The sequence below is a fragment of the Phycodurus eques genome, chromosome 5 (genome assembly GCF_024500275.1).
Source record: "Phycodurus eques isolate BA_2022a chromosome 5, UOR_Pequ_1.1, whole genome shotgun sequence".
Taxonomy (NCBI): Eukaryota; Metazoa; Chordata; class Actinopteri; order Syngnathiformes; family Syngnathidae; genus Phycodurus; species Phycodurus eques.
The window spans coordinates 32,388,585-32,415,250 of NC_084529.1; the positions used below are offsets into that span (position 1 = coordinate 32,388,585).

The 26,666-nt window shown below is 46.0% G+C and overlaps 3 protein-coding genes across 8 annotated transcripts in view; 1 reads left to right on the top strand and 2 right to left on the bottom strand.

Moving 5' to 3' along the window:
• nup160 (nucleoporin 160) overlaps positions 1-9,093 on the top strand; it is a 31,491-nt gene extending 22,398 nt beyond the window's left edge. Inside the window, exons 32-35 of the mRNA XM_061676418.1 lie at positions 2,362-2,487; positions 3,707-3,802; positions 3,880-3,987; positions 6,821-9,093. Of these exons, the coding sequence (XP_061532402.1) occupies positions 2,362-2,487; positions 3,707-3,802; positions 3,880-3,963 (306 nt within the window). The 3' untranslated portion in view covers positions 3,964-3,987; positions 6,821-9,093. The remainder of the gene's footprint in view (positions 1-2,361; positions 2,488-3,706; positions 3,803-3,879; positions 3,988-6,820) is intronic.
• LOC133402538 (fibroblast growth factor receptor substrate 2-like) lies at positions 94-19,926 on the bottom strand. Of its 3 annotated transcripts, none has more exons than XR_009768531.1 (7): positions 19,591-19,926; positions 17,322-17,413; positions 17,133-17,229; positions 16,224-16,410; positions 6,815-6,952; positions 5,489-6,745; positions 94-806 (listed from the first exon to the last, which is right to left on the bottom strand). XR_009768531.1 is itself a non-coding variant. In XM_061676420.1 (7 exons), the coding sequence occupies exons 3-7, from the start codon at positions 17,199-17,201 to the stop codon at positions 5,604-5,606; spliced, it is 1,467 nt and encodes a 488-aa protein (XP_061532404.1). In that variant the 5' UTR covers positions 17,202-17,229; positions 17,322-17,413; positions 19,591-19,926; the 3' UTR covers positions 5,441-5,603. The 3 variants fall into 3 exon arrangements, 2 of the variants coding, with proteins under 2 accessions (XP_061532404.1, XP_061532403.1); XM_061676420.1 differs by lacking the exon at positions 94-806 and having other exon boundaries at positions 5,441-6,512; positions 6,582-6,745; XM_061676419.1 differs by lacking the exon at positions 94-806 and having other exon boundaries at positions 5,441-6,745.
• Positions 19,927-20,009: 83 nt separating this feature from the next.
• The window catches only part of LOC133402536 (receptor-type tyrosine-protein phosphatase beta-like), a 34,966-nt gene continuing 28,309 nt past the window's right edge, over positions 20,010-26,666 (bottom strand). Inside the window, exons 17-30 of one of the 4 annotated variants that reach the window (XM_061676415.1) lie at positions 26,256-26,502; positions 25,484-25,578; positions 25,306-25,414; positions 25,147-25,224; positions 24,993-25,013; positions 24,452-24,533; positions 23,628-23,718; positions 23,489-23,565; positions 23,254-23,388; positions 23,043-23,165; positions 22,788-22,951; positions 22,170-22,305; positions 21,965-22,051; positions 20,010-21,477 (exon numbers count right to left, since the gene is read on the bottom strand). In XM_061676415.1, the coding sequence (XP_061532399.1) occupies positions 21,460-21,477; positions 21,965-22,051; positions 22,170-22,305; positions 22,788-22,951; positions 23,043-23,165; positions 23,254-23,388; positions 23,489-23,565; positions 23,628-23,718; positions 24,452-24,533; positions 24,993-25,013; positions 25,147-25,224; positions 25,306-25,414; positions 25,484-25,578; positions 26,256-26,502 (1,463 nt within the window). In that variant the 3' untranslated portion in view covers positions 20,010-21,459. Of the gene's footprint in view, positions 21,481-21,964; positions 22,052-22,169; positions 22,306-22,787; positions 22,952-23,042; positions 23,166-23,253; positions 23,389-23,488; positions 23,566-23,627; positions 23,719-24,451; positions 24,534-24,992; positions 25,014-25,123; positions 25,225-25,305; positions 25,415-25,483; positions 25,579-25,636; positions 26,098-26,255; positions 26,503-26,666 lie in introns of those variants that run through there. The other 3 variants (XM_061676414.1, XM_061676416.1, XM_061676417.1) reach the window with 3 other exon arrangements.

A 26,666-nucleotide genomic window follows, 5' to 3' on the forward strand; every position in this document is an offset into this window, starting at 1 on the left:
CTCGTCACCGTCCTCGATGAGGCCGATGACAGCGGTGTCATCCGCAAGCTTCAGGAGTTTGACAGCCGGGTGCGTTGAGGTGCGGTCGTTCGTGTGGAGAGAGAAGAGCAGCGGTGAGAGGACACAACCTTGGGGCGCCCCAGTGCTGATGCTGCGTGCGGATGAGGTGGCCTCCCCCAGCCTCACCTGCTGTGCCCTGCCCGTCAGGAAGCTGTAAATCCACTGGCAGATGGCAGGCGAGACGCTGAGCTGGAGAAGCTTGGTTGAGAGGAGTTCAGGGATGATGGTGTTGAACGCTGAGCCGAAGAACAGGAACAGGATCCTCGCGTAGGGGCCCTGCACTGTCGAGGTGTTCTAAGATGAAGTGCAGTCCCATGTTGACTGCATCATCCGCAGACCTGTTCGCTCGGTAGGCAAACCGCAGGGGGTCTTGAGGTGGTCCAGCACGAGACGTTCAAAGGACTTCGTGACCACAGATGTCAAGGCGACAGGCCTGTAGTCATTTAGACCCGAGATTGCAGGTTTCTGGGGGACAGGAATGATGGTGTAGCGTTTGAAACAGGATGGTACTTCGCACAGTTCCAGAGATCTATTGAAGATCTGAGTGAAGACTGGAGCGAGCTGGTCCGTCCACTTTGAGGCAAGATGGGGACACATGGTCTGAGCCTGCCGCTTTGTTAATCTTTTGTTGTTGGAAGATGCGTCTCGCATTCTGTTCGCGGATGGTCAACGCAGAAGTCGGTGGAGTGATTGTGGTCGGTGGTGCGGTTCTGTGGGTGTGGGGTGTGAAAGCGTCCTTTTCAAATCTGCAGTAGAAGGTGTTCAATTAGCAGACAAATACAACCCAAGTGAACTTTTTAAATCATGTAAAAAAGCAACGATTCAGTTACCTGGCCCTGTGTGGGCCAGGTAACTGTAAAAAGTACTGGGCCCCTAAACCTAAGAACTGGTTGGGCCATCCTCAGCAGCAACAACTGGAATCCAGCGTTTTCGAGAACTGACGGTCTTTCATGTCTGTGGAGATATTTTGGCGTACTCTTCCTTGCACAAATGGAGGCTTTTCCTGCATGAACTGGCCTTTTGAAGGTCATTTCAATCGGATTCAAGTCCGGGCATTGACTAGGCCATTCAGAAGTTGACTTTGTGTTTGTGTTTTGGATCGTTATCCTGCTGCAGAACCCAAGTTCGCGTCAGCTTGAGGTCACAAACTGATGGCTGAACATTCTCCTTCAGGATTTTCTGTTAAAGAGCAGAATTCATGGTTCCATCAATCACAGCAAGTTGTCCAGGTCCTGAAGGATTAAGCACCCCAAGACTATCACACTACCAACACCATGTTTGACTGTTGCTATGATGTTCTTTTTCTGAAATGCCGTGTTACATTTACGCCAGACGTAACGAGACGCACACTTTCCAAAATGTAGCTCAACTTTGATCTCGTCAGTCCATATAATATTCTCCCAAACGTCTTGGGACTCGTTCAGATGTGTTTTTTATTTTTTTATTTTTATTTATTATTTTAATTTTTTTTGCAAAGTATGATTAACCTTGATGTTCTTTTTGGTCAGCGGTGGTTTTGGCCTTGGAAGTCTGCCATGGATGCCATTTTTGTCCCTTCAGTCTCGTGCTTGTTCTGTCATGAACTCTGACCTTAACTGAGGCAAGGGAGGACTGCAGTTCTTTCCAAGTTGTCCTGAGTTCATTTGTGGCCTCCTGAGTGAGTCATTGCTGTTCTCTCGGGCTAATGTTTGTAGGCCGGCCACTCCTGGGGAGATTCTCCACTGTTCCATGTTTTCTCCATGTGTGGATAATGGCTCTCCCTATGGTTCGCTGGAATCCTAAAGCTTTTAGAAACGGCTTTTGTAACAATTTCCAGACTGATAGATGTCAATTACTTTATTTCTCTGCATCGTGTCATTGTGTTGCAGCTTTTTTAGGTCTTTTGTCCGATTTGATTTTGTCGGCACAGATTCTGTTTACGTGTTTTGTTGATCGAACAGGTAGAAATGAGTGAAAATTCACCCAGAATTGTGATTAGCCACAATTCAAGATTTAACAAGGGGAGCAATTACCTTTTCACACACGGCCGGGTAACTTTGAGTAGTTATTTTTTTTGTTTTTTGTTCGTTAATTAATGAAACCATTTAAAAACAGCATTTTAAGTTTACTTGGGTTATATTTGTCATTTACATTTGTTTGATGATCTTCAACATTAAAGTGGGGAAACTATGCAAAAATATAAGAATTTGAGAAGGGGGCCAATACTTTTTCACGTCACCGTATGTGCTAACAGATGAACTTGTTGTATTGTGTCGATTTAAAAAGAAAAAGCAAAACACCCTCATGTCTTGTGTTGCACAGGAAGTGGACCCGCCAGCTTTGCTGCGGCTCTATTTGAACTTTGACCTGCTGGACGCCGCGGCCGAGCTGGTGATGGAGTACGTGGATGCGCTTCTGGGACGCGGACACCAACACTTTGGCATCAAGGTAAGACACGCTAGATAGGGAGGGGTTGCACAACTCAAGGCGACCCAAATGTGACGAAAGTAGAGTCGATGTTGACTAGTTGCTGACGACGTCGGATACGAGCGAAAGCTCAATTTAACAGATGTCGCCTCTTACGGACAGAAAATGGGCTCCAGTCGGACCCCCCGCCGCCGTTTGTCTTTTAGTTCCAGAATTGGCCGCCGATGTTTACTGGCGTCGTGACGCAATCCACAGGGGGAGAACGGGACCCGAATTTCCGGGTCGGCCGCGGTCACCGCAGATACGAAGACTAGATCCGGCTAACGGACGCGGCGGTCGTGTCTGGTGCGGCGCTCGTCGTGTTATAGTCTACGTGTACCGGTCTTGGTGTTTTTGGTACAGTAAACTGTAGTTTTGTTGTCGTCAAACTCAAGCCCTTCTTTATGACATCCAATCGTAACTGAGGTGAGAATAGGAAGCGCGCAAACCTCGCGGTTAACAAACGCGAGCCTCGACTCACCGGGTGACAGTCGCTAGGAGAAAGTTGCGTCGGCAATACGAGTCCCCGGTAACCGGGACCAATTAGACTGAGAGAGCGAGAGCTTGCTTGCGGTGTGCTGCGGCATTTCCCATTGTTGCGACCGTCACACACACACTATTAAGCACTATAACATACGCTCACTTCGTCACACACTGTAACACTATAATTCGTAACTCGTTTAGAGACCTTGTTCGACTTCAAACGGTCCAAATCAGAATTTCAGCCTCTCAACAGTAAAGCTCCGATTTGCGTCATCTTCCGTGAAAGCAGACAGATTCTCTTTGTGTTTGATCAAAGTACGACATTTTCAAACATCTGCTTTGACTTTGGAAAACAATGATCCACATTTTTGCCCGTTTTCTGACAGATCCTACGGACCAAACCAGGAACTGAATAGTTTGTTTGTCACTTTGAAATAGTCCTGTTTTTTTTATAAAGGGATGAAAACTTAAAAAAATGCTTATTCTTTATCCAATTCATTGATTAATTGGAGAAAATAATTGCCAGATTAGTCGATTTAAAAAAATAATTCAATAGTTACGGTCCCAAAAATGAATTAAAATAAATTTTAAAAAATAAACCCTACCACTAGAGGGAGCCCACGTACCCCCAGCATTACCCCTAACCCACTTGGTGAATCGTCGACAGATTATTTTGGACTCCCAGACGATCACGTGAGAATTTTGTCTTTGCGGTCAGGCGCCTCTGTCGGCGTGTGGTCCGAGTGTGTGGCTCCCGTACACGCCCATCGATCAGCTGATGGCAGCGCTCAAGAACACGCAGACCAACCAAGCCGTGAGTCCTCCTCCGCCACTTCCTGTTCCCGTGTCAGCACTTCCTGTTGACGGTACGCCGTTTTGCTGTCGTTTCAGCTTTACGACAAACTGGGTGACAAACTGGCCGCCTATCACAAGATGGTGGCGCAGGCCACCAAGATCCGACTCGCCAATCGTTAAGTTTGTCCCGGAAAAGTTTCAAATGTAAATATGTTTTTTTTTTTTTTTTAATGGCAGATGTTGAGAAATAAAATTTGATTGTTAGGTTGTTTGCCTATTGCAGTATCTGCAATTTTGTTTTCATGTGAAATTTGTGAAGGCAGGTCGCTAAGTCGATAGGCGCTCCACTAGCGAGACACCTGAGGCCTCATGTACAAAAGGTGCGTACGCACAAAAACGCGGCGTACGTTCTTTTTCACAGCAAAGTTCAGATGTATCAAGAGTGAAATGTGCGGTGCCTCACGCCAACTTCATGGCTGGCGTAAGCACGTTTCTGCAGTTTTCAGCTACTCCATACACCAGTTGACTTAAGATGCATGTGATATGGTGATCATTCACTAATAAGTTCGATAGAAACTCTATAACTTTAATTACTTACTAATTATTGGAATCACTTATAACAACACAGGTTATATGAACATAACTCAAAAGGTTCTTACAGGTGTTTGGACACTAAAAAAAAGAATCCCACCGCACCACTCGACAGCACTGCCTTGCTCATTTTCCCACATCCTGGCCTGCCCTTTTCTGTCCTCTCTTATCTGGTTCTCTTGGTAAGTTATTGCATGTCGTCGTCCCCCTCCCCCAAAAAATCTACAACTGACTGTTGTAATGTTACTAGTGATCAACGATCTAGACGGTGTTCGACAGTTCTGCTGCGGTTCTCACCCCTAGTCCCCTTGTCCACTCTATCCGTCTGTCTGTCCCCTGAAAAGATTTTCTGTCTGGCTGCATATTCAATGAACAGAATAATTAAAAAATAAATAAATAAATAAGCAGAGGGAATATTTCAAACTTCCGTTTCACAGCAAAACTGTTCCAGCACAAAGGCATACAGATCTACCATTCTGCAAGGCCATGCAGCTGAACAGGGCAGGTTTAAAATAAAAAAAATAAAAAAGCTACAGAAGAATCTGGAGCGTCGAGCGAAGTTTTAGGTCCTCTATCCGGGATTTGGGGGAGCAATAATAAAGGACGGAGTGACCTGACATTCAGCATGTCCAGTGAACATTATACACACACAGCCTGACAGAACAACGAGCAACTCATTCAACTTTCACGACGTTCTATTTCTCATTTTGGAACGCCACCGGCAAATGCGTGCTAAAAACCCAAGGAGCCCCAACATGCAAGGATCGCACTGCTAAGCAGAAGAGGGCAGATCGGGCATGACGTACAACATTCACTAGCGTTTATAAGCTACGGAATATTGACTTGCGTCGGATCGAGGCCAGTTACTATTCCCAATGCAAACCAACGGCACCGAGTCCATTTGGAAGTGTACTGTGATCACAACCTTCTAAGGTGGTCTCAGAGCGCTTGTTTGCTCCGCACAAGGATTTACGCCTGTACAAAAGGACACTGGTTCATTTGAAGCCGTGAATGTGGCAGGTGTGACTACACCCTTAGTTTTCCTCAGGAAGTGAAGAACATCAAATACAAACAAGATACTTTTATTGTGGCGGAATCAAAAAAAGTTGTGTACCTGGAAGTTACAGCAGCATGAAAAGAGCTCAATGGAATGCTTGCTTCAGTAATACTGATTTGTACCATAGAAGAAGAAGGACAACAAAGTCAAAGTTTCTGGGACAGCGTCGTCGTCACGCGGCGCTTTTGGTGGGCAGCTCGGTGCTGTTGTGGCGTGTCTTGCGCGAGGTCCCGTCGTCCCGCGGCCGCGCCTTCTGCAGGTTGGACATGGCGGCCGTGCGCTCGATGTCGATGAGGGCGTAGAGCTCGGTGCGACGCGTGGGGGTGCCGGGCGGCGGGGGCGAGGAGGGGGTGCGGGGCGTATGGGGGTCACTGCCGTCGGAGGTGCCCCGGTTGTCCATCTCCACCTCGATGTAGTTGAGCATCTTAGGCTGCTCGCCGACACCCGGCGGCCGGCGGAAGTCAAAGTTGAAGACGGTGGGTCCGTCGGGGCGGCGGCGCGCCGTGTCGGGCCGGTGGACGCTGAGGGGAGCTGTCACGTTCTCCGTGTTGACGTAGTTGTGCGAGGGCTCCAGGGCGGCCGACGGTGGACCGTGAGGGTAGTTGAAGCCGTTAAGCGTCTTAAGGCCGCCGCCACCCTCCTCGTCCTCCCAGCTTGACTTGCGGGCTTCCCACACGGGCGGCAGCGCGGGCAGGTTCTCGTAGTCCAGCAACGCGGTGCGCCGCTGCGCAGAGTTGTTGACATTCTGCGGGTCGGGGGTCAACGGCGGCGGGCGGTGGCAGCGGTGCGCCGGGGGCGGGTTGACCGCCGGGCTGTCAGAGCGCGGGGTGCCCGGCTCGCCGTCAGCGTGGATGTCGCTCTCTCGCGTCTCTCCCGCCTCCCGCAGCCGCCGCTGAACTGGGGTGGGGCCCAGCACGAAGCGCACGCCTTGCGGCTCCAGCAGCACCCGCGGCTCTAAGGCGTCGGACGCCTGCGGAGGAGTGGGCGGGCGGCGGGCCACCGGGGAGGCGGGGCTCTCCGGCGTCGGACTGCCAGGCGGCGCCTCATCCAGCAGACGCGCCGTGTTCACGTACGTGTGCGCCTGGAAGCAGTCGCAGCGCTCGTCAGCCGCCGCAGAGACTCTGGGGCTGCGCGGGGGCGGCGCACTTACGCTTTCGTCAGCCACCAGCAGGGGGTGCGTGGACTCCTCGCCCACCGACGGCAGGCGGGTGCTGGCCACGGACGGGTGGCGGCTGGACGGGTGGGAGGGGACCTCGCCCACTGACGGGATCCGCGACACGCCGTTCGGCACCGTGGGCACCGAGTAGCCCAGGGCTGAAACACAAACACCAAATTATTAGCAAACGTTCCAAAAGAAGTGTGCCTGCGTTCTTGTGTGTGTACCTGCAGGGGAGAGTGGCGCCCCCTGGTGGCTGGAATCCAGCACAGCTTCCTCCACAACACTGATGCTGTGACTGTGCATGACTTCCTGCAGCATGTTGAAGATTTCCTCAGCACGCACGCACTTGAACGCAAAGATGCCTGTGTCTCACACACACACACACACGCACACACAATCATTATCAGCGCTTGAGACTGCGACCATTGGTTGCGTATGCAACCTTTTCTCCAGCTTGTGCGATGAAAAATTTCCTCTGTCGGATTTGCGCGCGTGCATGTTTTGTTTTTTCCCCCCACTGCAATCTCCTCCTCCTGCATGAGAGCGAGAGGCGCGCAGTGGCGCCATCTCAATCGTTATGATCCCATCGGCTGCCTGCTGCAATATACAGTAATTGATTCTTTCAGTTAGGGATGCACTATTATCAACAGCACCGTCACGTACATGCGCACCACATATGCGTGCTACAATGTACGCCGTTGTCCGGCCAGTGACCACCACGCACCCATCCTGACGCTGGCCCGCAACTTATTCATTTTGAATGACAAGTGTGAGCCTTCAAGTCATCTGGACTGCTGGTGAGCAAGCTAGCTAGCCCCCACCTACCTCGTGAAGTCCCGTAAAGTGGTAAACTCCTCCTTCTGCAAGTCACCCACAGCTATTCTTTTTACACACAGCATTATCAATGCTGCTACATTTGTCACGGGAATAAAACGAAAAGTTGTTTCCCTGAGTGACATCACGTATGAGCGTCTCAAAATGACATGGGCGTGTGTGTTTGTGTGCATGTGGGGGGAGGGGGTGCAAAGTTAAACAGCCCAGACTCCTTTAAAGAGGATTGTATAGGAAAACAAACAATTATGAAAATAAAGTGCAATAACTACAGTAGTAATGATTAATCCAGGTTCTGTTTGGGACTACGCTTTTAAATAGGTAAATTGGTTTGTTCTGCTGGTAAATAATTAGCAAAATAGAGTGAATAATCATAAATGATACGGTTGTGGTAATGCTCAAAATGAAGTGGTAACTTTTTTAATTGAAAAAGTTGGTCGCACCAGAGATATGAGTGCAAAGGTTAGTGTTGACCCCTGATTATGATCCCAAATCTATTTTGATTGGTTCATTTTCATGTCCACATCGACAAGCTCCTCACACACACTTTTCTACATGTCCCAACAACACAAATGCAAAGAAAGTACCGCAATTTCTCGTATATGATGCGCACCCATGTATAGTACGCACCCCCACAGTTGACCTCAAAATTCTGGAAAACCCTTCTACCCATGTATAATGCATTTTTACAATGCATGATTTTGCTTCTACCCATATGATCAAAACGAAGTTGTAAAAAAAAAACCTTCAAATAATTATTCTGAAGTTAAGCACTTTATTTAAGCAGGCAATACTCTTATTATTTACTTGCTCTTATTTAGAAATTCACAGCCCTTTTATTTAGTAAATGAGAAAACACAACTGTGCTCATATGTTTGATTACCCAGGCAGAATTTGTAAGATGGGTACAATTCTTTCAAGGAAACATGAAGGACCAGGCGAAACACATTTTATTTTAATGGGATTCAAATTAAACTGTCAAGCATTTCAGAAAAGCATTTCCATTAAACAAAACATAACCATAAATTAATGATGGTTGTTGTTCAGTCATCAGTCATATTAAAAAATATATATATATTTCACAAATTCTGCCTGTGTATGTAAACTTATATGAGTACACTGTACATATATGCAGTCGTATGTACCCATAGTATTGGAATGAAAGTGTAGGCTTCACCGTTTTCATAACCTCTAGGTGGCGGTGGCATACTAGAATGAATGTGTGCAGCTTTTTCATAACCTCTAGATGGCGGCATAAATTTATAAAATGTAAAAGTTTTTTTCCATTTGGCCCTATACATATGCATAATGCGCACTATTGACTTTTGACAATTTTTTGAAAATATGGCATTATAGACGAGAAATTACGGTACACACATTCAAACAGTCCGTGCTTCTGTGACGGAAATGATTCAATTTGACTTGATTGCTGTGAAAATGTTGATTTATTGAGTACGGCGCGTGTCTGTTCTCCTCTCTGCACCTGCGACGTATCGTGATCGGGCTAACAAGGAGAGGATGGAGAGCAGACAATTTTTTTTTTTTTTTTCTTTTGTTCCGGCCACCGCTCTGCGAGCGATATGAGTGAAAGCGAGCAAACGTTTGCGTGGCCGAGGCCATAAATTGCTTGATCTCACACACTTTGCGATTTTTTAATCCATTCATTTATTGTCCAGCTTGTTAACTTTGCTGTGACGTGTCAGATTTAGAAGACATTTTTGGGGTCTCTTTTTTTTTTTAAGTACATTTGCATGAAATTACATTTTTTTAGAATGTTTGTTTTTAAACTTACTTTGGGAAAAATATATTTTATTTTATTATTTAATGTACATATTTATTGAATAATTATGCTTTTTTCCAGTTTATTGAAGCAGAGTGTTAATGTCCAAATGGTGTATAATGTCCATGGTTATAACAGTTTCGGATTTTCCATTACAGTTAGTTTTTATTTTGTTTTGACTTCTTTTTCAAATTCAGTTAGTTTTAATTAGTTTTTAGAGCACATTTGGTAGCTTTAGCAGTTTTTATTTTTTCAAAAATGCTTTGTTTTAGTTTAGTTTTATTAGTTCAGTATTAGTTTTATTTTTTTATTATTCAAGGTATTTGTCAAGTGTGAGAAAAAAAGATCACAATAATTACTGTGTGATAACCACTTAAAAAATACCATTAAAAAAAATCCAAAATAAAGCATTCACTTACTAACAGATGACCAACCATCCATCACTCAAATGCAGGTAGTGTCTAACAGACCGCAGACTGACCTTGTAATCTAACCTTGTAAAGTTAGATTAGATGCATCACAACGTACACTAAAACTATTCATGAGACACATGCTGTAGTATGACCTTTTTTAAATTATGTGATTTGCATGTTTTCCTTACCTTGCAAACTTTTCAAGTTGGACTTTTTAGATTTGTGACTATTAGATAGACAGCTGGAAAGTAAGCTTGCTTTTAACTCGTATCTTTTGTTGTTGTGGTGACAAAGCTTTTGAAGTTTTCCTGCTGTTGCTGAAGTCGTGCTGTGAAAATGTCAACGCGCAAGTTCAGTGAAGGCGCAAGCTCGTCGGTAGCCGTCTTCGCCGTTGCCCTTAGCAACAAAAACAGCTCGGATGTATAACTTGCGCTCGGTCTGGCTGCCCGACGACGTCGCTTCTCGGCGACACGGAGTAAATGAACTACAATTCCCAAAGGACTGTTCGACTTTCCTTCCGTATCCGTTCCGTATCTGTGTTTATCTGAAATCAATACATTTTAAATTAATGCTGAAACTTTTGTATGAAATGAATTGAAGACAAAAATGAAGGACATTTTCACTATAATTCTAGTTAGTTTTACAAAGGTAAAATGTTTTTCTTTTCTTTTTTTTTTTAAATCACTCGTTTTATTTTATTTCCTTTACAGAAATTTTTTTTCAATGTTAGTTTTATTTATTTTATCTTTCATTTTTGTTGATTATAATAACCTTGATCATCAGAATCCTCTTTATTTGCCAAGTATGTCCAAAAAACACACAAGGAATTTGTCTCCGGTAGTTGGAGACAAATTCCTGTTACAGTGACTTACAATAACAAAAATACTTTTTAGGCGTTTCAAAGGATTTTTTGACGAGCGAGAGCGCTTTTGTTGCCGGCTTAACAGCCAATCGCGTGTTTCAGCACAAAAAAACATGGACGCCTGGCAGTCGGCCGAAACGAGCCCGAAGGCGAGCGATTGTCCGAATGAGATGAAATAAACGAGCCCAGGGGGGCGGGTACCTGCGCTTCCAAGGACAACGGGGTTGCTGTTTGGCCCTTAATCCAAAAAGAGTCTCACAGGGCTTCACAGGCCACCACTTGCCAATGATTGACGACATCCCCCCCAAACTGGCAAGGAAAAATTCAAAAGCCATCCATCCATCCCTTTTCTAGCGCTTATCCGAGGTCGGGTCACGGGGACAGTAGCTTTAGCAGGGACGCCCAGACTTTCCTCTCCCCAGCCACTTCCTCCAGCTCTTCCGGGGGTATCCCGAGGCGTTCCCAGGCCAGCCAAAAGACGTAGTCTCTCCGGCGTGTCCCGGGTCATCCCCGGGGTCTCCTCCCGGTGGGATGTGCCCGAAACACCTCACCGGGGAGGCATCCGAATCAGATGCCCCAGCCACCTCATCTGGCTCCTCTCGATGTGGAGGAGCAGCGGCTCTACTCTGAGATCCTCCCGGATGACCGAGCTTCTCACCCTCTATCTCTAAGGGAGAGCCCGGACACCATGCGGAGGAAACTCATTTCGGCCACTCGAATCCGGGATCTCGTTCTTTCGGTCACGACCCGCAGCTCGTGACCATAGGTGAAGGTAGGAACGTAGATCAACCGGTAAATCGAGCGCTCCGCCTTTCGGTTTAGCTCCTTCTTTACCACAACGGACCGATACAAAGTCCGCATCACTGCAGACGCCGCACCGACCCGCCTGTCGATCTCCCGTTCCATTCTTCCCTCACTCTTGAACAAGACCCCCAGATACTAGAACTCCTCCACGTGGGGCAGGAACTCATCCGCGAACTGGAGAGGGCACGCCACCATTTTCCGACTGAGGACCACGGTCTCAGATTTGGAGGTGCCGATTCTCATCCCGGCCGCTTCACACTCGGCTGCGAACCGCTCCATGACAGTTGGAGATCACGGCTTGATGAAGCCAACAGAAACACATCCTCTGCAAAAAGCAGCGATGGAATACTGAGTCCACCAAACCGGACCCCCTCTACGCCTCGGCTGCGCCTAGAAATTCTGTGCATAAAAGTTATGAACAGAATCGGTGACAAAGGGCAGCCTTGGAGTCCAACCCTCACCGGAAACGAGTCCGACTTACTGGGTACCAGAGCCCAAGCTGTCCGTGGAGGCGAGTCCGACTAGATATAGTCGGAACTTCTCGACCTCGCACACCAGCTCAGGCTCCTTCCCTGCCAGAGAGGTGACATTCCACGTCCCTAGAGCCAGCTTCTGTAGCCGGGGATTGGATCGCCAAGGCCCCTGCCTTCGGCCACCGCCCAGCTCACACTGCGCCCGACCCCTATGGCCCCTCCCACAGGTGATGAGCCCACGGGAAGGAGGATGCAGGCCCGGCCACCAGGCGCTCGCCTTTGAGCCCCACCTCCTAGTCTGACTCCAGAGGGGGGCCCCGGTGACCCGCGTCCGGGCAAAGGAAAACGTCTTGCTCAATCTTTCATCTTCATAGAGGTTTTTGGAGCTGTGCTTTGTCTGGTCCCTCACCTCGGACCTGTTTGCCATGGGTGACCCTGCCAGGGGGATAAAGCCCCAGACATCTTAGCTCCTAGGATCATTGGGACACACAAACCCCTCCACCACGATAAGGTGACAGCTCAAGGAGGGGACTCAAAACCCCATTTGGGGAAAAAAGAAACTTTGAGAAGGGACCGCAGATGGAGCCTGGGAGGATCCCTCTTCCAGGACGACCGGCCTGTACTGGATGTCGAGTGTGCAACATTTATCACATGGTCTGCTGCTGTACAACGTTCATAACAATGCCACAAGAGTCCATTTCAAGAGATGAAGTACCGCAGGCGGGAAAGCGGATCTGCCTCGGAACCTGATTTAAATGCTCCGATATAGAGTCAGTAAGAAGTGGAAATACATGAATAAGAGTATATTTTGACAATTTTGAAATATTTATCTTTGATGCCATGTATAAATATGCATGTCACATCACATTTCTTATGCAATAACATCTGAAAATACAAATTTAGTAGTAGTAAAAGACATGACGGTTATGTATAAACTGAAAAGGTAAAGTCCATGTAATCAAATGTCTATTTTCTCTTGGAATTTGTCATAAATATGTGCACAATAACTTATTTGTGCATATGGCGTACAAAAGTAAACATGACAACAGCTCTGTTTACTTGAAACAATATTTTAGGGTTAGGGGTACTATTATTATTGGCAGTGTTTTGAAGCATCATATTTGCGGCACTGTGACAATTGCCGGTACTTTGGCGGTTCATTTATTGCTCCCAAGCGCTGGCTTCCGTGGAGGGCTCTCGCCGTCTACACAACCTTCGACACCGATTCCCACCAGTTAGAAATGATATTGAGAAGTGATGAAAAGTGATAGTAGTTCCGCACATAGGGCCCAGTCGCCCGTCACACGGAAGCGCCACCCGACCTGCCAACTTCAACGGTCGTCTTAACTCCACCTACAGCTTGGGGACGGCCAATTGGAACGCGTTTTCAGTTTATGTCTTGTGTGCGTTTCCCGTGTTCTGGATTTACGGGGGCATCCGAAATGAAGCTGCTCGCTTTTGGCTGCCGCGACGCTCACTTAGTCGCTCGCCATTGTTGTCGCTGGGTCGAGTGCGGCTTCTGCCAACACGATGCCGCTTACGTGTGACGCACTCCCCACTGGCCAGTCGGTGAATCGACTCAGAGGATTTGCTGAATCGATATTGAATGGCATTGACCCCTAGTACTTGTTGTCAAGTGTTGCACAAGCAGTCTGCAGTTTAGTATAGCGGGTCTTAACTCCGTTTCAAATGTTTGAGAGCTGTCAAATGCGCTCACGATGAAATGCTTCCACACTTTCTCTTCTCAATTCGGCATCTTCCCGCTGTTTTCCCGCTCTTTCAACTGAATACCTTTATGTCCGTGTTGTACTTCTCACATATCGTAAGCGCGTTGTGTCACATGCCCCCGCGTGCGACTCGTCTCCGCTGTAAAACTGTGACGAGAGACCGCTTAATTAGCTTTGCGTCGGCCATAAAGAAAGGCTAAACATCGTGAAATATTTTTTCGCAAGTAGATGCAGCGTGGGAGCAGTTGGAGCTGTTGTCAGAATAAAGTAACTAATACTTTATCCTTCGATTCTTCGTGACTCGTCTGAAAAAGCTCCAATGATCACTTTTCCATGCCCAATCGAATCTCAATTCGAGTCACCACCAATTCGTGAACAGCCCGAGATGTAGTAGTAGTAACAGTAGTACTTTTTCTGCACAATGTGCAATGAGAGGGAATAATTGCACCTCCTGTGTGCTATATGCCCACACCAAGGGAATCGTGTACAGTGCCATCAGAAAGTATTCACAACCCTTAACTTTTGCTGTTCCAGACTGATTCTAAAGCTGATTTTAGTATAGTTTTCTTTATATATATATATATATATATATATATGTATAAAAAAAAAGAAAACGTACATTAAAATATCCCATAATGACATGGTAAAAGCATATTTTCAGACAGTTGTGCAAATGTGTTGAAAATGTAAAAATTGAAACATAATAGGTCCATAAGTATTCACACCCTTGGCTTAATATTTTGTTGGGTATGTCTCTACGAACTTGGCACACCTGTTTTGGGGCATTTTCTCCCCTTCTTCTCTGCAGATCCTCTCAAGGTCAGTCAGGTTGGACAGGCAGCGTCGGTGGACAGCCATTTTTAGCTTCGATTGGGTTTAAGTCCATGCTCTGGCTGGGCCACTTGAGGACATTCCCAGGCTGCTCCTGGAGCCACTCTTTTGTTATCTTGGCTATGTGCTTTGGGTCATTGTCGTGTCGGAAGGTGAATTGACACCGTAGTCTGAGTTCCAGAGCAAGTTATCGAATAATTTCTCTCTATTTGGCAACTGTCATCTTAACCTCTACGCGGACTAGCAGCAGAAAGCAGCCCCGCAGCCTGATGCCGCCACCAGCATGCTTCCTATTTGGGATGGTGTTAACCAGATGATGAGCTGTGCCTCTTCTTCTCCAGATATGATGCTTGCAAACCAGGCCAAAAGGTTATATTTTGGTTTCATCAGACCAGAGAATATTGTTTCTGCAGATCTGAGAATCCTTAAGGTGCCTTTTGGCAAACCCCAAGCGTGCTGCCATTTCCTCCCACATCCCCAAAACATGCGTGGTAGGTTAATTGAAGACTCTAAATTGTCTGTAGGTGTGAATGTGAATGGTGGTTTGTCTATATGTGCCCGGCAATTGGCTGGCGACCAGTTCAGGGTGTACCCCGCCTCTCGCCCGAAGATAGCTATGATAGGCGTCAGCACGCCCGAGACCCGCGTGAGGATAAGCGGTATGGAAAACGAATGAATGAAAAATATTAGATAAATCCTGAAAAACAACTTCCATAAAACCAAGAAAAATGTATTTAAATTGCAACATAACCACTGCCTAACTTAAACATAAGCATAATCTACATTTGATTAGCTTACACAAAATCTAAATTAGAGAACCATGAAAAATAACCTCAATAAATACGATACTTTCAAAGTGCAAAATAACAATTCAAGTTCAATTCGCTCTTTTTTTTTAATTTTTTTTACTGTCAGTATATGGTGGGAACAGCATTTTCTTTCACCACGTGTGGAAATACACGAATTGAAGTTTTATTACCAAGCGCTGTTCCTGCTGTGCACATCTTGGCCTCTGAGGGGCAGTGTGGTGCACACAATGACAAAGAAAGTAGAAGTCACGATCGAATAGTTACAATAACTAGTTTTTTCACATAGTTTGACGCATATATGCCAGAGTGTATTGTTATATTGCCTGTTTGTATGTGTTCGTACCAATATTCATTATTTTGAGGGATATAAGTAACCCGATTTCGATGCTAATTTTCATTAGCTCGTCAAGGGTTTTTTGACACATTGTGTGTTAGCTTTGAGCTAGTCATTTTTGTGAACAAAAATTAAAAAAAAAGAAACCAAGCTGTGATGTATTTGAAAATTAAGTAGGTTTTAATTGTTTTGTTGTGTGAGTTTAGTTCTACAGCGAACTTCAACTGGACTGTCAATAAACGACTAAGCGAGCAACATTCACTCTGACTGCTTGCTACTATGCTAGCACCTTAGCATGCTGTTATTGTGAGCACGTGGGCGCTGCTGGATAGAAGTGCTGGAGCGACGCATGGAATGGACTGCTTGTATAAGAGCGGTGAAATTGGAGATTTGAGATCCAGTCCGATCCGATACTCATTTTCTCGCAGACGTCCGACCGCTTTGCGATGTCAAAGATCAGATCAGGAGACCCCTAAGTTTTACTCATCATGAACTTTATACCATTTATCCTATTCATCTATAAAAAAAAGATATCCACATAATTTGTACTATTTCTATTCTTTCACTTTTGTCCTTTTCATTGTGACTCAGCAGCGGTGGGGCGGTGACCTAGCGCACTCTATTGACCATCCACCACTGTTACACACACACAATCACACACACACACACACACACACACACACACACACACACACACACGCCTATAGCATTGTGAAGCGCCAGGTGCAAGGAGGACGACGGCGAAGAGCACGCGAGCAGGGTCGCTCACCTTGCCCGGTCTGACAGCGGCGTCCGCTCTCGAAGGAGAAGAGGTTGGAGTCGTAACCGTAGCGACGCAGGCACAGGTACGGCCAGCGGACGTCGTCGCGGCGATGCGTGTGCAGGACAAGCTCGCCGTCCGTCAGCTCCATCACGCCGGCGCCCAGCTCGTTCCCATCGTCGTCCACATTGATCACCTGCCCGTCGGGACCACGCACACACACGCACAGAAGCTCGCTCTGTATTACATACAAAACGGTCCACTCGACCGCACTCGCAATTTGACGACCGGAAAATCGCTCGGCCGAACTTCCCAGAGACGACACCGGATCCGGGCTTTGCCGGTTCGCTTGACTTACTAGTCGCTCGGTACGCTCGAGCGGTCACGATCACGATCACGCTTGTCGATGACATCATCGTACGTCGCTCGGTTTAAAAAAGGGAGTCACGCGCGTCACACCAGCTTATTGGTGGATATTTGGAACTGAAACTTGGCAACCAATGGGAGAAGGGCTTCTCCGAGTCACAGACCAAACCAAAGGTAGAGAACATTTGTTGAGAGATGGTTCCAGTTTTACCCCATAACTTGAGGGTGTTTTTTGTCTATATTTTCTAAAGGCGAAATCACACAAAAACATTTTTTTGCGCGAATTTTAAGTTCTTGTTGCACTCAGGCTGACGTGGCCATTGTAAGTGCACAACATTTTGGGGAAAAATCTTGCCACTTTGCTAATGTTGCAAATGAGCAAGCTCGTATGACTTGACTTACTTGAAATTTGGTGGGAACTCCATTTAACTCGCTTGAGTTTTGCCCCAGTGACTCGGAACTTGTTTGAAAGTATATGGTTAAGACTCGGGACTTACTTGTGTCACTTCCTGCCACTTGTGGAAAACGCTGCTTGTACGCAAATGAACCCACCTTGAATTTACTTTGATGAGTATCCGCAGTCAACTGTTTGTCTGGACAGCTTGAACAGCTACTACCCATGATGCCTTACTGCACCTGCGCGGCTCGTCTGCATGCAAACACACACGCGCAGGAAACATCGTGACGACAGCAAACGTGCATGATGACATCATCGTGCCGAAGAGGACATCATTCTCGTACCTAAGGTCTTCCTCCATGGTTAGCGGCGCGATCATCTGCACACCAGCCTTCGTCACAGCAACGATGATGATGGTGATTAAGGTGAAGATCAGCTGCGGATTAAAAACACCACAACAACGTAAAAATTATCTTTTTGTTGTTATTGCTAGTGATGGCCTGGCCACAGGTGGGGGATCAATATTAGTTCTTGAGGTACACCTCAAGAACTAATATTGATGAATAAATAGAATTCTAAAACATAGATACGATGTACTTTCACAGCCGCTATATTCACACATGCACTTATATTGTTAACATAGAAACATTGACAACATAAAGAGCAGCATTGAGGTAGAATTGAAATAACTTTGAATCGAATCCAAACAACAAAAAACAATGTGTGAAAATTACAAATGAATTACACGACAGTAATGTGGCAAATATAATGTTATTGAGACTGATATATTATGACAATGATGAATAATAATACATTCAATATGTACATTGATTTGTTCTACTCCAAACTAGGCTTTACACAATCAGGATTTTTGGGGCCGATCACAAAGTTTAAAAAAAACGATAACCGATCCGATCACAAGATGGAGGAATGTGTCTATTTAAATGACCTGTTCATTTACTGTATATACTTGTGTACTTAATTGCTCAAAAGGTTATATTTACAATAAATTTATCTTTGTTCCTCTATTTATGCCAGTGAGGCATAGTTACAGACGGAACAAATGAATGGTCTTCTATTAGATGGCAGGAAGTAAATAGAGTAATTAATGTATCCACTTTTTGTGAGATTTTTAAATTGTAAAATATGTTCCTTGGCTCCATAAAGGTTGGAAATCACTGCTCTAGTCAGATCGTGGATTCTAATCAGTCAGGTCAAACCAACATTACAACATGACACAAATAATGTGCGCTAACTGACTGTAATTAAATTACTTTATTTTTAATAAAATTACTTCACCCACACCGAAACTTTAAAGCACGATTCGACAGAACGGCGGCATGTTTACGTCCAACCGTTCATGCTACCGCTAGCTTGCTAGGCTACATAACGTTTTTGTTGCCTGTTTGCGAGCCGTATCTTATTAAAAGTACGTGAACATACCTCAAGCAAGCCCTAAACGAACGTCCTCTGCTTTCCTGAGCACCGGGGACCACCAACAAACGTTTTCCCCCATTTTGTCCTTATAATACAGTCGTCTCGCTCCACTCTTGTCGTCGCCACGGTAACAAGTGTATCCGGTCGCATTTGAGTTGACAAGATAAAGCCCAATGATCGTAAAAAACGGGATGAGGAATACAAGATTTTATTTCAGTAGTCTGACAGTGCAATCGTGAAAGAGCAAATTTGTCTTGTAGTTTGATCCAGGCATTACGTGTTGTCTGTTCCACACCGCCAACGTTTTTTGTTTTTTTAAATAACTTTATTGGCTGTGAGATATTTCCAATAGAATGTCAAAGACACGTGACAAGGCTCAAAATAAACTAGATTTTGGATTCAAATATACTGTGCGCGCGGCGATGCCGAGTAAATGTCTTTTGCGGAGCTGATCGATCGGCGAATGACATTGAAGCCAATCGGCATAAAATGCTAAATATCGGCCGATACCGATCATCCCGATAAAATCGGTGTAAAGTCTACGACAAACATATGTATCACAATGGATTTAAGAATGACATATTAGGAGTCCACCCAAAGAAAGCTGGGATAGGCTCCAGATCGCCCGCGACTCGAGTGAGGAGAAGCAATACAAAAGATGAATGAATGAATAAATAAATATTAGGAGTCATAATTTAGGACATATGAAATCCTAAAATGTTTGACACACAAGGTTGAACATGCTGACTATAATGTATTGCAAAAATTAATCTGTGCTTTAAAAAGCACATGTCCAACGACACCCCCCCAAAAAAGTAAGGATTGTTTTATTGCGTAAACAAAATACGCAATGAAAACATGTTAGCACTGACAACGAAGGTTTACCTTAAGATGAATCAAACGTACACATGTAGTTTATAGAAGGCGTTTATGGAAGCCATAAATTAATCAAAAGTTGACTAGTCCAACATGAGGAGAGGAGAGGTTTATTGAAGGAAGGAGGAAGAGAATTTTAAGTGAAAACAGTTGTTTGCCGAGTTCTCCTGTGATGCCACCTACAACTTACTTTCTTGCTTTGCACGACTAAGCTAATAGGCTAGGCTAACATTAATTAGACGAGCACACAACCGGAAGAAAAAGGAGAAAAGTCGCAAAAAGAAAGCAGGACAAACTCACCGCACAACACAAACTTGAAGCCGACGCGAGGAAGTCCAAACGGGGCGTCCGGCGGCCGAGCAGCTCCGACGGACGCTAAGCATTAGCATTTGCAACACTTAGCTTAGCATTAGCATAATTAGCCCCACTGCTACACGAGCTCCTCCGCCGCCGCCGCCGCGTCCATCTTTTCTTTCCTCTTTCCTCCTCCTCCTCCGCCAAAAAAAACAAAAAAATAAACAATCCCAAAGGCGTCTAACGCTCGCGTTGGCGCACAAGTGGCAACGAAAAGCGGCTGGAAGCCATCGAGAGTCGTCGAAGCATCCGCAAGCTGCCGTCCAACGGCGACGTACAAAAATAAATTTAAAAAAAAAAAGAAAAAGAAAAAGCAACTTTGCTAGCCTCAAAGTTGCCCACAAAAACTTCACACGAACCAGGAGACGACCACAGACAGCCAATCACAACACAGCCAACCAAAGGCTAGCCAATCATGGGCCAGCCGATCACGACCCAGCCAACCGCGAGCCAGCCAACCTCGAGCCAGCCAATCTCGAACTAGGAAGTCCCTACCCAACCAGCTACTACCAACTTCTTTTTTTTCTTTATCTTTTTTTTCAACAATTTTTATTGAGAATATTCAAATGACAAGAAATCAGAAAAGACAAAAATACAGTAAGACAGTATAAAGTCATTAATACATCAAATAATAAAAACGAGAAGCCAGGGCTATTTTTTATTTTTTTTTAAACAACAACAACAACAAAAAACATTAAATGAAGCTAATTTTATTTATATATTTATATATATATATATATATTTTTTTTTTTAAATACTTTTTTTTTGGGGGGGGGGTTGTTGGACGACTGGTTAGCACATCTGCCTCACAGTTCTGGGGACCAGGGTTCAAATCCCGGCCTCACCTGTGTGGAGTTTGCATTTTCTCCCCGTGCCTGCGTGGGTTTTCTTCTTTTTTTTTGTTTAAGCGACTACCGAGCATCGACGCGAGCCACCATAGACATTATGGTAGATACGCCACCGACGTAGCCGGGCTGCTTATAAAACGGCCATGTTGGAGAGGTCGACCTTCCTATAGAAGGCAATGGATGGACACTGAAATTAAGTTTTAACTTGCTTATCTATTTTCATGAGGGTAACTGTTTTGTCAACGCCAAAGTGCTAAAATGCTATCAATGAAAAACAAATTTTAAAAGCAAAAAAAAAAAAAAAGAAAAACATTTAAATATATTTTTTTCATGTGAAAGGGAATCCCTGTACCCTTGTCGCAATTGTACGCCGTTTTACGCAACCGCATGCAGCACAACATACCGGCATCATTGGTCTTTTGGTTTTCTTGCCATACACACACAATGAATGTGCCACCCTAGCTTAGCGTCACAGTCGGCATGGAGCTCAAAAATGCGCGTCTCATAGCTACCAAACACATATCTGTGCTAGCCACAGTTCAGACTTCCTCTCATCAGCAAACAAAGACGTCTTGTTGTTGTTTTTAGCACATTTAGTATGCATTTCAATAATATTAATAATTTAAAAAGGCACGCTCGACTATACACCCATTAACAGCGTGTTTATGTGCTTAACACAAAATTAACGAAAAAGAATGAAACAAAACACATTTTGTTCCTCATGTTCAAGAAAAAAATACATCGACAATAATAACAATGAAATAAAGAATATCTGCTAAGTCCCGCATGCACTGCAAATCACTATACTGTACAACTTTTAACAGAAATGTGCAAAATCATAAGCCACAACATAAAAAAAACACAAACAATCTTCATACGTCACCGTTTGGATGACGTCATATGTATACACAAGCTCTTCACACAGATCATTTTAATGACGTCATCTGGGCAGAATTGTCTTATGATGTTAAGGTCGCACACACAGCTTCTGAGGACACAACACAACAATGATCATCCCTCACACAAACACACACACAAGCATGCACACAGACATGCACAGAAGCACACGCACACACACACACACAGACACACTCAGAAAGTAGTGTTGTTCAAATTGACACAAAATACAAAACAACACCATTAAGCAAACACACACAATACAATACAAAAACAATACAACACGTGCAAAACAAGACAAAAACACAAAACAACACAAGACGCTCACCCAGAACACATAAAACAATATGAAACAGGAAGGATAAGTGGTACGCAAAATGGATGGATGGACAAAAAAAACATGCGATCCAGAACCAAAAACACATTGAAACCCCACTCCAAAACACAGAAACCTACATCTATATGAAAAGAAGAAGGAGAAGAGGAAGGAAAAGGAAAAGAAAAAGAAGGAGGGGAAGAAGGGGAAGAGGAAGAAGAAAAAGAAGGAGGAAAAGGAAAAGACGACGAAGACTGACCTGGCTCAAGCTGACGTTTTCGAACACCGTCGTGTTCCTGGCTCGCAGCACGTCGCTGATGCACTGATGCACGAACGCGTATTGACGCTGGACAAACGCACACGCGACAACAACTTGGCAAAACACAAGTGAGATGTTTTCCACGACTCATCACATTTTGAGCGCAAATACATAACAAGAATTTAAGACCTGAACGCACACAAACCTCAGTCTGCAGCATGTGTGAGCGGTGCAAGCGTAGTTGCCAAACGCATCCATAAACGTCCAGCGTGTCGCACGTGTCCGACTGCTGCAGGAGGCGGTCCAGCGCCACGAAGGTTCCCGTGCGACCCACGCCCGCGCTGACACCCCAAAAAACGCACAAACAACACAAAGTTCACATCCATTTTTTTCATTGCACTATTGAGGTAAAGGAAGTGATTCCTGCCTCCATGTCTGTGTGTACCTGCAGTGCACGACGATTGTGTACTCGTAGTGCTGTTGTGTACCTGCAGTGGGCAATTGTGTACTCGTAGTGCTGTTGTGTACCTGCAGTGCACGACGATTGTGTACTCGTAGTGCTGTTGTGTACCTGCAGTGCACGACGATTGTGTACTCGTAGTGCTGTTGTGTACCTGCAGTGCACGACGATTGTGTACTCGTACTGCTGTTGCGTACCTACAGTGCGCAATTGTGTACTCGTAGTGCTGTTGTGTACCTGCAGTGCACGACGATTGTGTACTCGTAGTGCTGTTGCGTACCTGCAGTGCGCAATTGTGTACTCGTAGTGCTGTTGCGTACCTGCAGCGCACGACGATTGTGTACTCGTAGTGCTGTTGCGTACCTGCAGTGTACGATTGTGGGTCCGCCAGCCGGACTTCTGTTGACAAAATCTCTGACGGTTCTGACGAAGTGGACCAGCGCCCGCGTGCCGTCAGGAACGCCGTGATCGGGCCACACCGTAAAGTGGAAATGACGAACCACGCGCACGTGCCGCGGATCGTCCTCCTGACACACACACAGACACGCGCGCGCGCGCACACACACGCGTCAGACGTACGACGCGGTCGCCGCGGCGCACTTCTCCCGCGGCGCTTACGATGCAGATGCGGAACTCTCGGATGGTCCACTCGGGCAGCGTCGACTCGGAGGTCATGCGGACGATCAGGTCGCCGTAGTAAAGCGGCTCCCGGTCCGCCGGCCAGTAGCGGTCGCACTTCACCTGATGGCACAAACTTCTTACTCGAGTCTTTTCGGCACTATTGCGCTTCACGTTCACGACTGCGTGCGGTAGACGCACTTGTACGCACCCGTCCTTTCTCCACACACTGCGTCAGCATGACCGCGTTGTAGACGTTTTGCTCCCAGACCATCTTCCAGAAATCGTCTTTTGTTCCCGGCAGCGGCCCCTGGGTGGCGATGTACTCGCGCCGGAAGCGATTGCCCTCCCATCGCAAGGCGACAACCGCAACAAGGTCAAGGCATCGACGTCAGCTTTGGGTCATGGCGGGAGTACGACGGTGTGGGTGTGAGAAGCGGTCTTACGGGGATGTAGCTGGCATTGATGTAGTCGGAGGAGAGGTCGTCATCCACGCACGTTAACTTGACTCTCGTTGAGTCGTCTGCAAACAAATTTGTCAGCGAAACACGTGTTCGTTCAATCGTATGCGCGTTTACGTCTCACAGGGCAGGATGTTGTTGTATCGGTTCTTTCCGCGGTTCTCCGGCAGCAACGCGGCGTCCGTGGCTTGGTTGCGGCCCACGTCCTTCAGACTCTGATGACACAACGAAAACATCAGGAAAAACTTTGAAACACCCCAACAAAAAGCGCCAACGTGGTGCTGCCTTGACTTACGATTCAACTCCTTCCGTGACCAACCTCATAACTCAATGTATTACATCAAATATATTTTTCCACATTCAAATTGATTTCAATTCAAAAAATGTTCTGTTCCGAATTTTCAATGTCAACATTTGTAGCTCCTCGAAACATCGAAGGTGACGGGGAAGTTGTTGTCACACCGGCCGCCGTATTAAGGCTCGTCATAATTGTATTCGACGCGCCGATGAGCGGCCTCGTCAAAGTCCGGACTCAAATCCGATCGAAATGCAGTGGCGTGACCTGAAAAAGGCCGTTCAAGCGCAAAGCCCCTCCATTTGTGCCGAGTTCAAACAATTGCGCAAGAAAAAGTGGGCCAAAAATGCTTGATTTCAGTTGTTGTTGCTGAGGATGGCCCAACCAGTTCTTAGGTCGAGGGGGCCAATACTTTTCCCTTAATAAAGGAAATCATCATTTAAAAACAGCACTTGAAATTAACTTGGGTTATATTTGTCTGATATTTACATTTGTTGGATGATCTGAAACAGAAGTGGGGAAACTATGCAAAAATAGAAGAATTTCAGGTGGACAATACTTTTTCACAGCATTGTATATAAAGCATAATAAAGTGGTCTCCTCGATGGTGGGAGGAGCTAGGAAGTTGCAAATACAGAAATGAGATGATCCACCTCATACTGCTCGGAAAGCAGGAAGTGGGCGTCGGCCTGAAGTTTGTCGCAATGGCGCTCAAAGTCGATGACGCTGACGGGACTGAAAGAAAGACACCAAGAAGGGATTACAAAAAACAGGGGCAACTACTAAAAAGCAGTTCTAAAAAAGTATTGTAAAAATCACAAATGCATCAAAAAAACAAACAAAGAAAATTATTTAAAAACGACTAAAAAGTGTTTTGTAAATGTGAAAAGGGTATTAAAAAATACATATTACAAATTGAAGATGATTAAAGATAATTAAAAACTACACAAAATATGGTTGAAAAAAAATGAAAAATACATATTTTTTAAAAAACATTTAAAAACTAATACAATTAAACATAAATAAGTATTGGAAAAAATATTTGTTCTGCACACTAAAAACAACACAAATGAGTATTAAAAAAAGGCAACAAAAAAGTCTTTGAAAAGGACAAAAAAACTATGAAAAAGCTGAAAAAACAACATTTTTTGAAGTAACAGTCTTGAAAGTACAGAAAGTATTTATTTTTCTTACCTTGTCATGCGACGACACTTCCTGAGACGTAAAAAAATAAGTTGGTGACGTCATTGGTGTACAACAACAACAAGTTAACAGCTGACACTTTGAACACACCTTCATCACACCATTTGTGTGTGTGTATATACCATGACAAGTCATATGACCTCACCCTCTGACCCCCAGGTGACCTCTTGGCAAAGCTCGCTCTCTTCTCACACACATGTTGACTGAGGAACTCTCCTGCACACTTAACACGCATGCACACACATTATACACACAAGTGCAATTGTGAGCGAAAACAACACACACAGGCACAAACGTAAGTTACGATTTGCGTTGCGCATGTCGTCTGCAGACGATCAGCGCCGCCAGCGTCGCCATGACGACCGTCACGAAGACGGCAGCACCGATTCCTCCCGCCGCGCCGCTCGCGGGGCCTGCGGACCGGACGGGACGAGAGAGGTCAGAGGTCACGTGCGAGCGCCGACCCGCGCGCGAACGCTCACCTGCGGCGGTTCGCACGGGCAGCGACAGGAAGGTGTCGGCGTACAGCGGCGCAGAAACGCCGTCGGACGCTCGCGTGAACGCTCGGATGCTCAGCCTGAAAGACAAACGTGGCGACCGCTCACGTCTCTGCATTCGTACATGATGATGTCGTGCTGGAGGCGTGCGCCTGTGTGTGTGTGTACTGGTATCATGTTATTGCCGTGTGTGTGCGTACGTCTTTCTGGCATGTGTGTGTGTGTGTGTGTGCGTGCGTACGTGTGGGGCTCAAAGATAGAGCAGAACAAAAAAAGGACACATCAGCCCTACGAGATGAGCGCAGGAGTACAAACTCCATCCTGGTCTGGGAAAACGGGAGGATGGCCGCCTCAGAAAGCGCAGACGACGGATAAACGAGTCCAAAGAACAACTGAAGCGCGGGGGCAGCGGCATCAGCGGGACGAGGGAGCGCACACGCTCCCGCACAGCCGGGGGACCCGATCGCAGACCGGATCGGGTCGGGAACTTTATCCGGAAGGTTTCCCGACCCCGTCGACTGTTTTAAAAGACAGGCCGCAGCTCTGGCGGAGGCCGGAGTGGCAGCTGAACTGTCGGCAAGGTCACAGATTCCTCTTAACTGGGGGGGAAAAAAGTATTTTGTCTGGACAAAAGAAATCCCAAAACCCTTTCGAAGAGGAAGACAAGATAAATGTTGTAAACCTGCGTATATGTGAGCGTGCGTGTGCGTGTACATGATGATGTCGCAATACACATGCGGGTGTGCGTGTCGGGCACCTGTAAGCGGTCGTGGGTTTGAGGGGTCCGTCACAGAAGTGTCGTCCGTCGCGCTGCGGGGGTGAGCGGTCGCACAACCCCCCCAGAACGTCCGTACCCGTCCCCACAGCGATGTCGTAGCCGCACGCCTCGGCGGCGCCCCCGCTGGCGAACAAAGACGTCTGGTAGGACTTGATGGACGCGTTGGACATATAGTCGCCATACGAGGGCAGAGGGTGGCGCTGCTCCGGCAAAACGCTGTCCTCACCTACGCACAACAAAACGACGGATCCTTTTGTTTGTCTATCTGGAACTTTATTCAGTGATCGTGCTAATAAGGGTGTCATAACAATCAATGATCATGTTCCTAAGCATGTAATAACAGTCAGTGAATTTGCCAATCATGTATTAACAATCAGTAGCCACAATAAA

Excerpts from the sequence above, each read along its gene's own strand:
- LOC133402538 (XM_061676419.1), bottom strand. The coding sequence starts at position 17,201 with ATGGGTAGTAGCTGTTCAAGCTGTCCAGACAAACAGTTGACTGCGGAT. Across the intron at positions 16,411-17,132 it reads CTCATCAAAGTAAATTCAAG|GTGATCAATGTGGACGACGA; the intron begins GTGGGTTCATTT and ends CCCGACGGGCAG. Across the intron at positions 6,953-16,223 it reads CCGCTGTCAGACCGGGCAAG|GCATCTTTGCGTTCAAGTGC; the intron begins GTGAGCGACCCT and ends TGTGAGACACAG.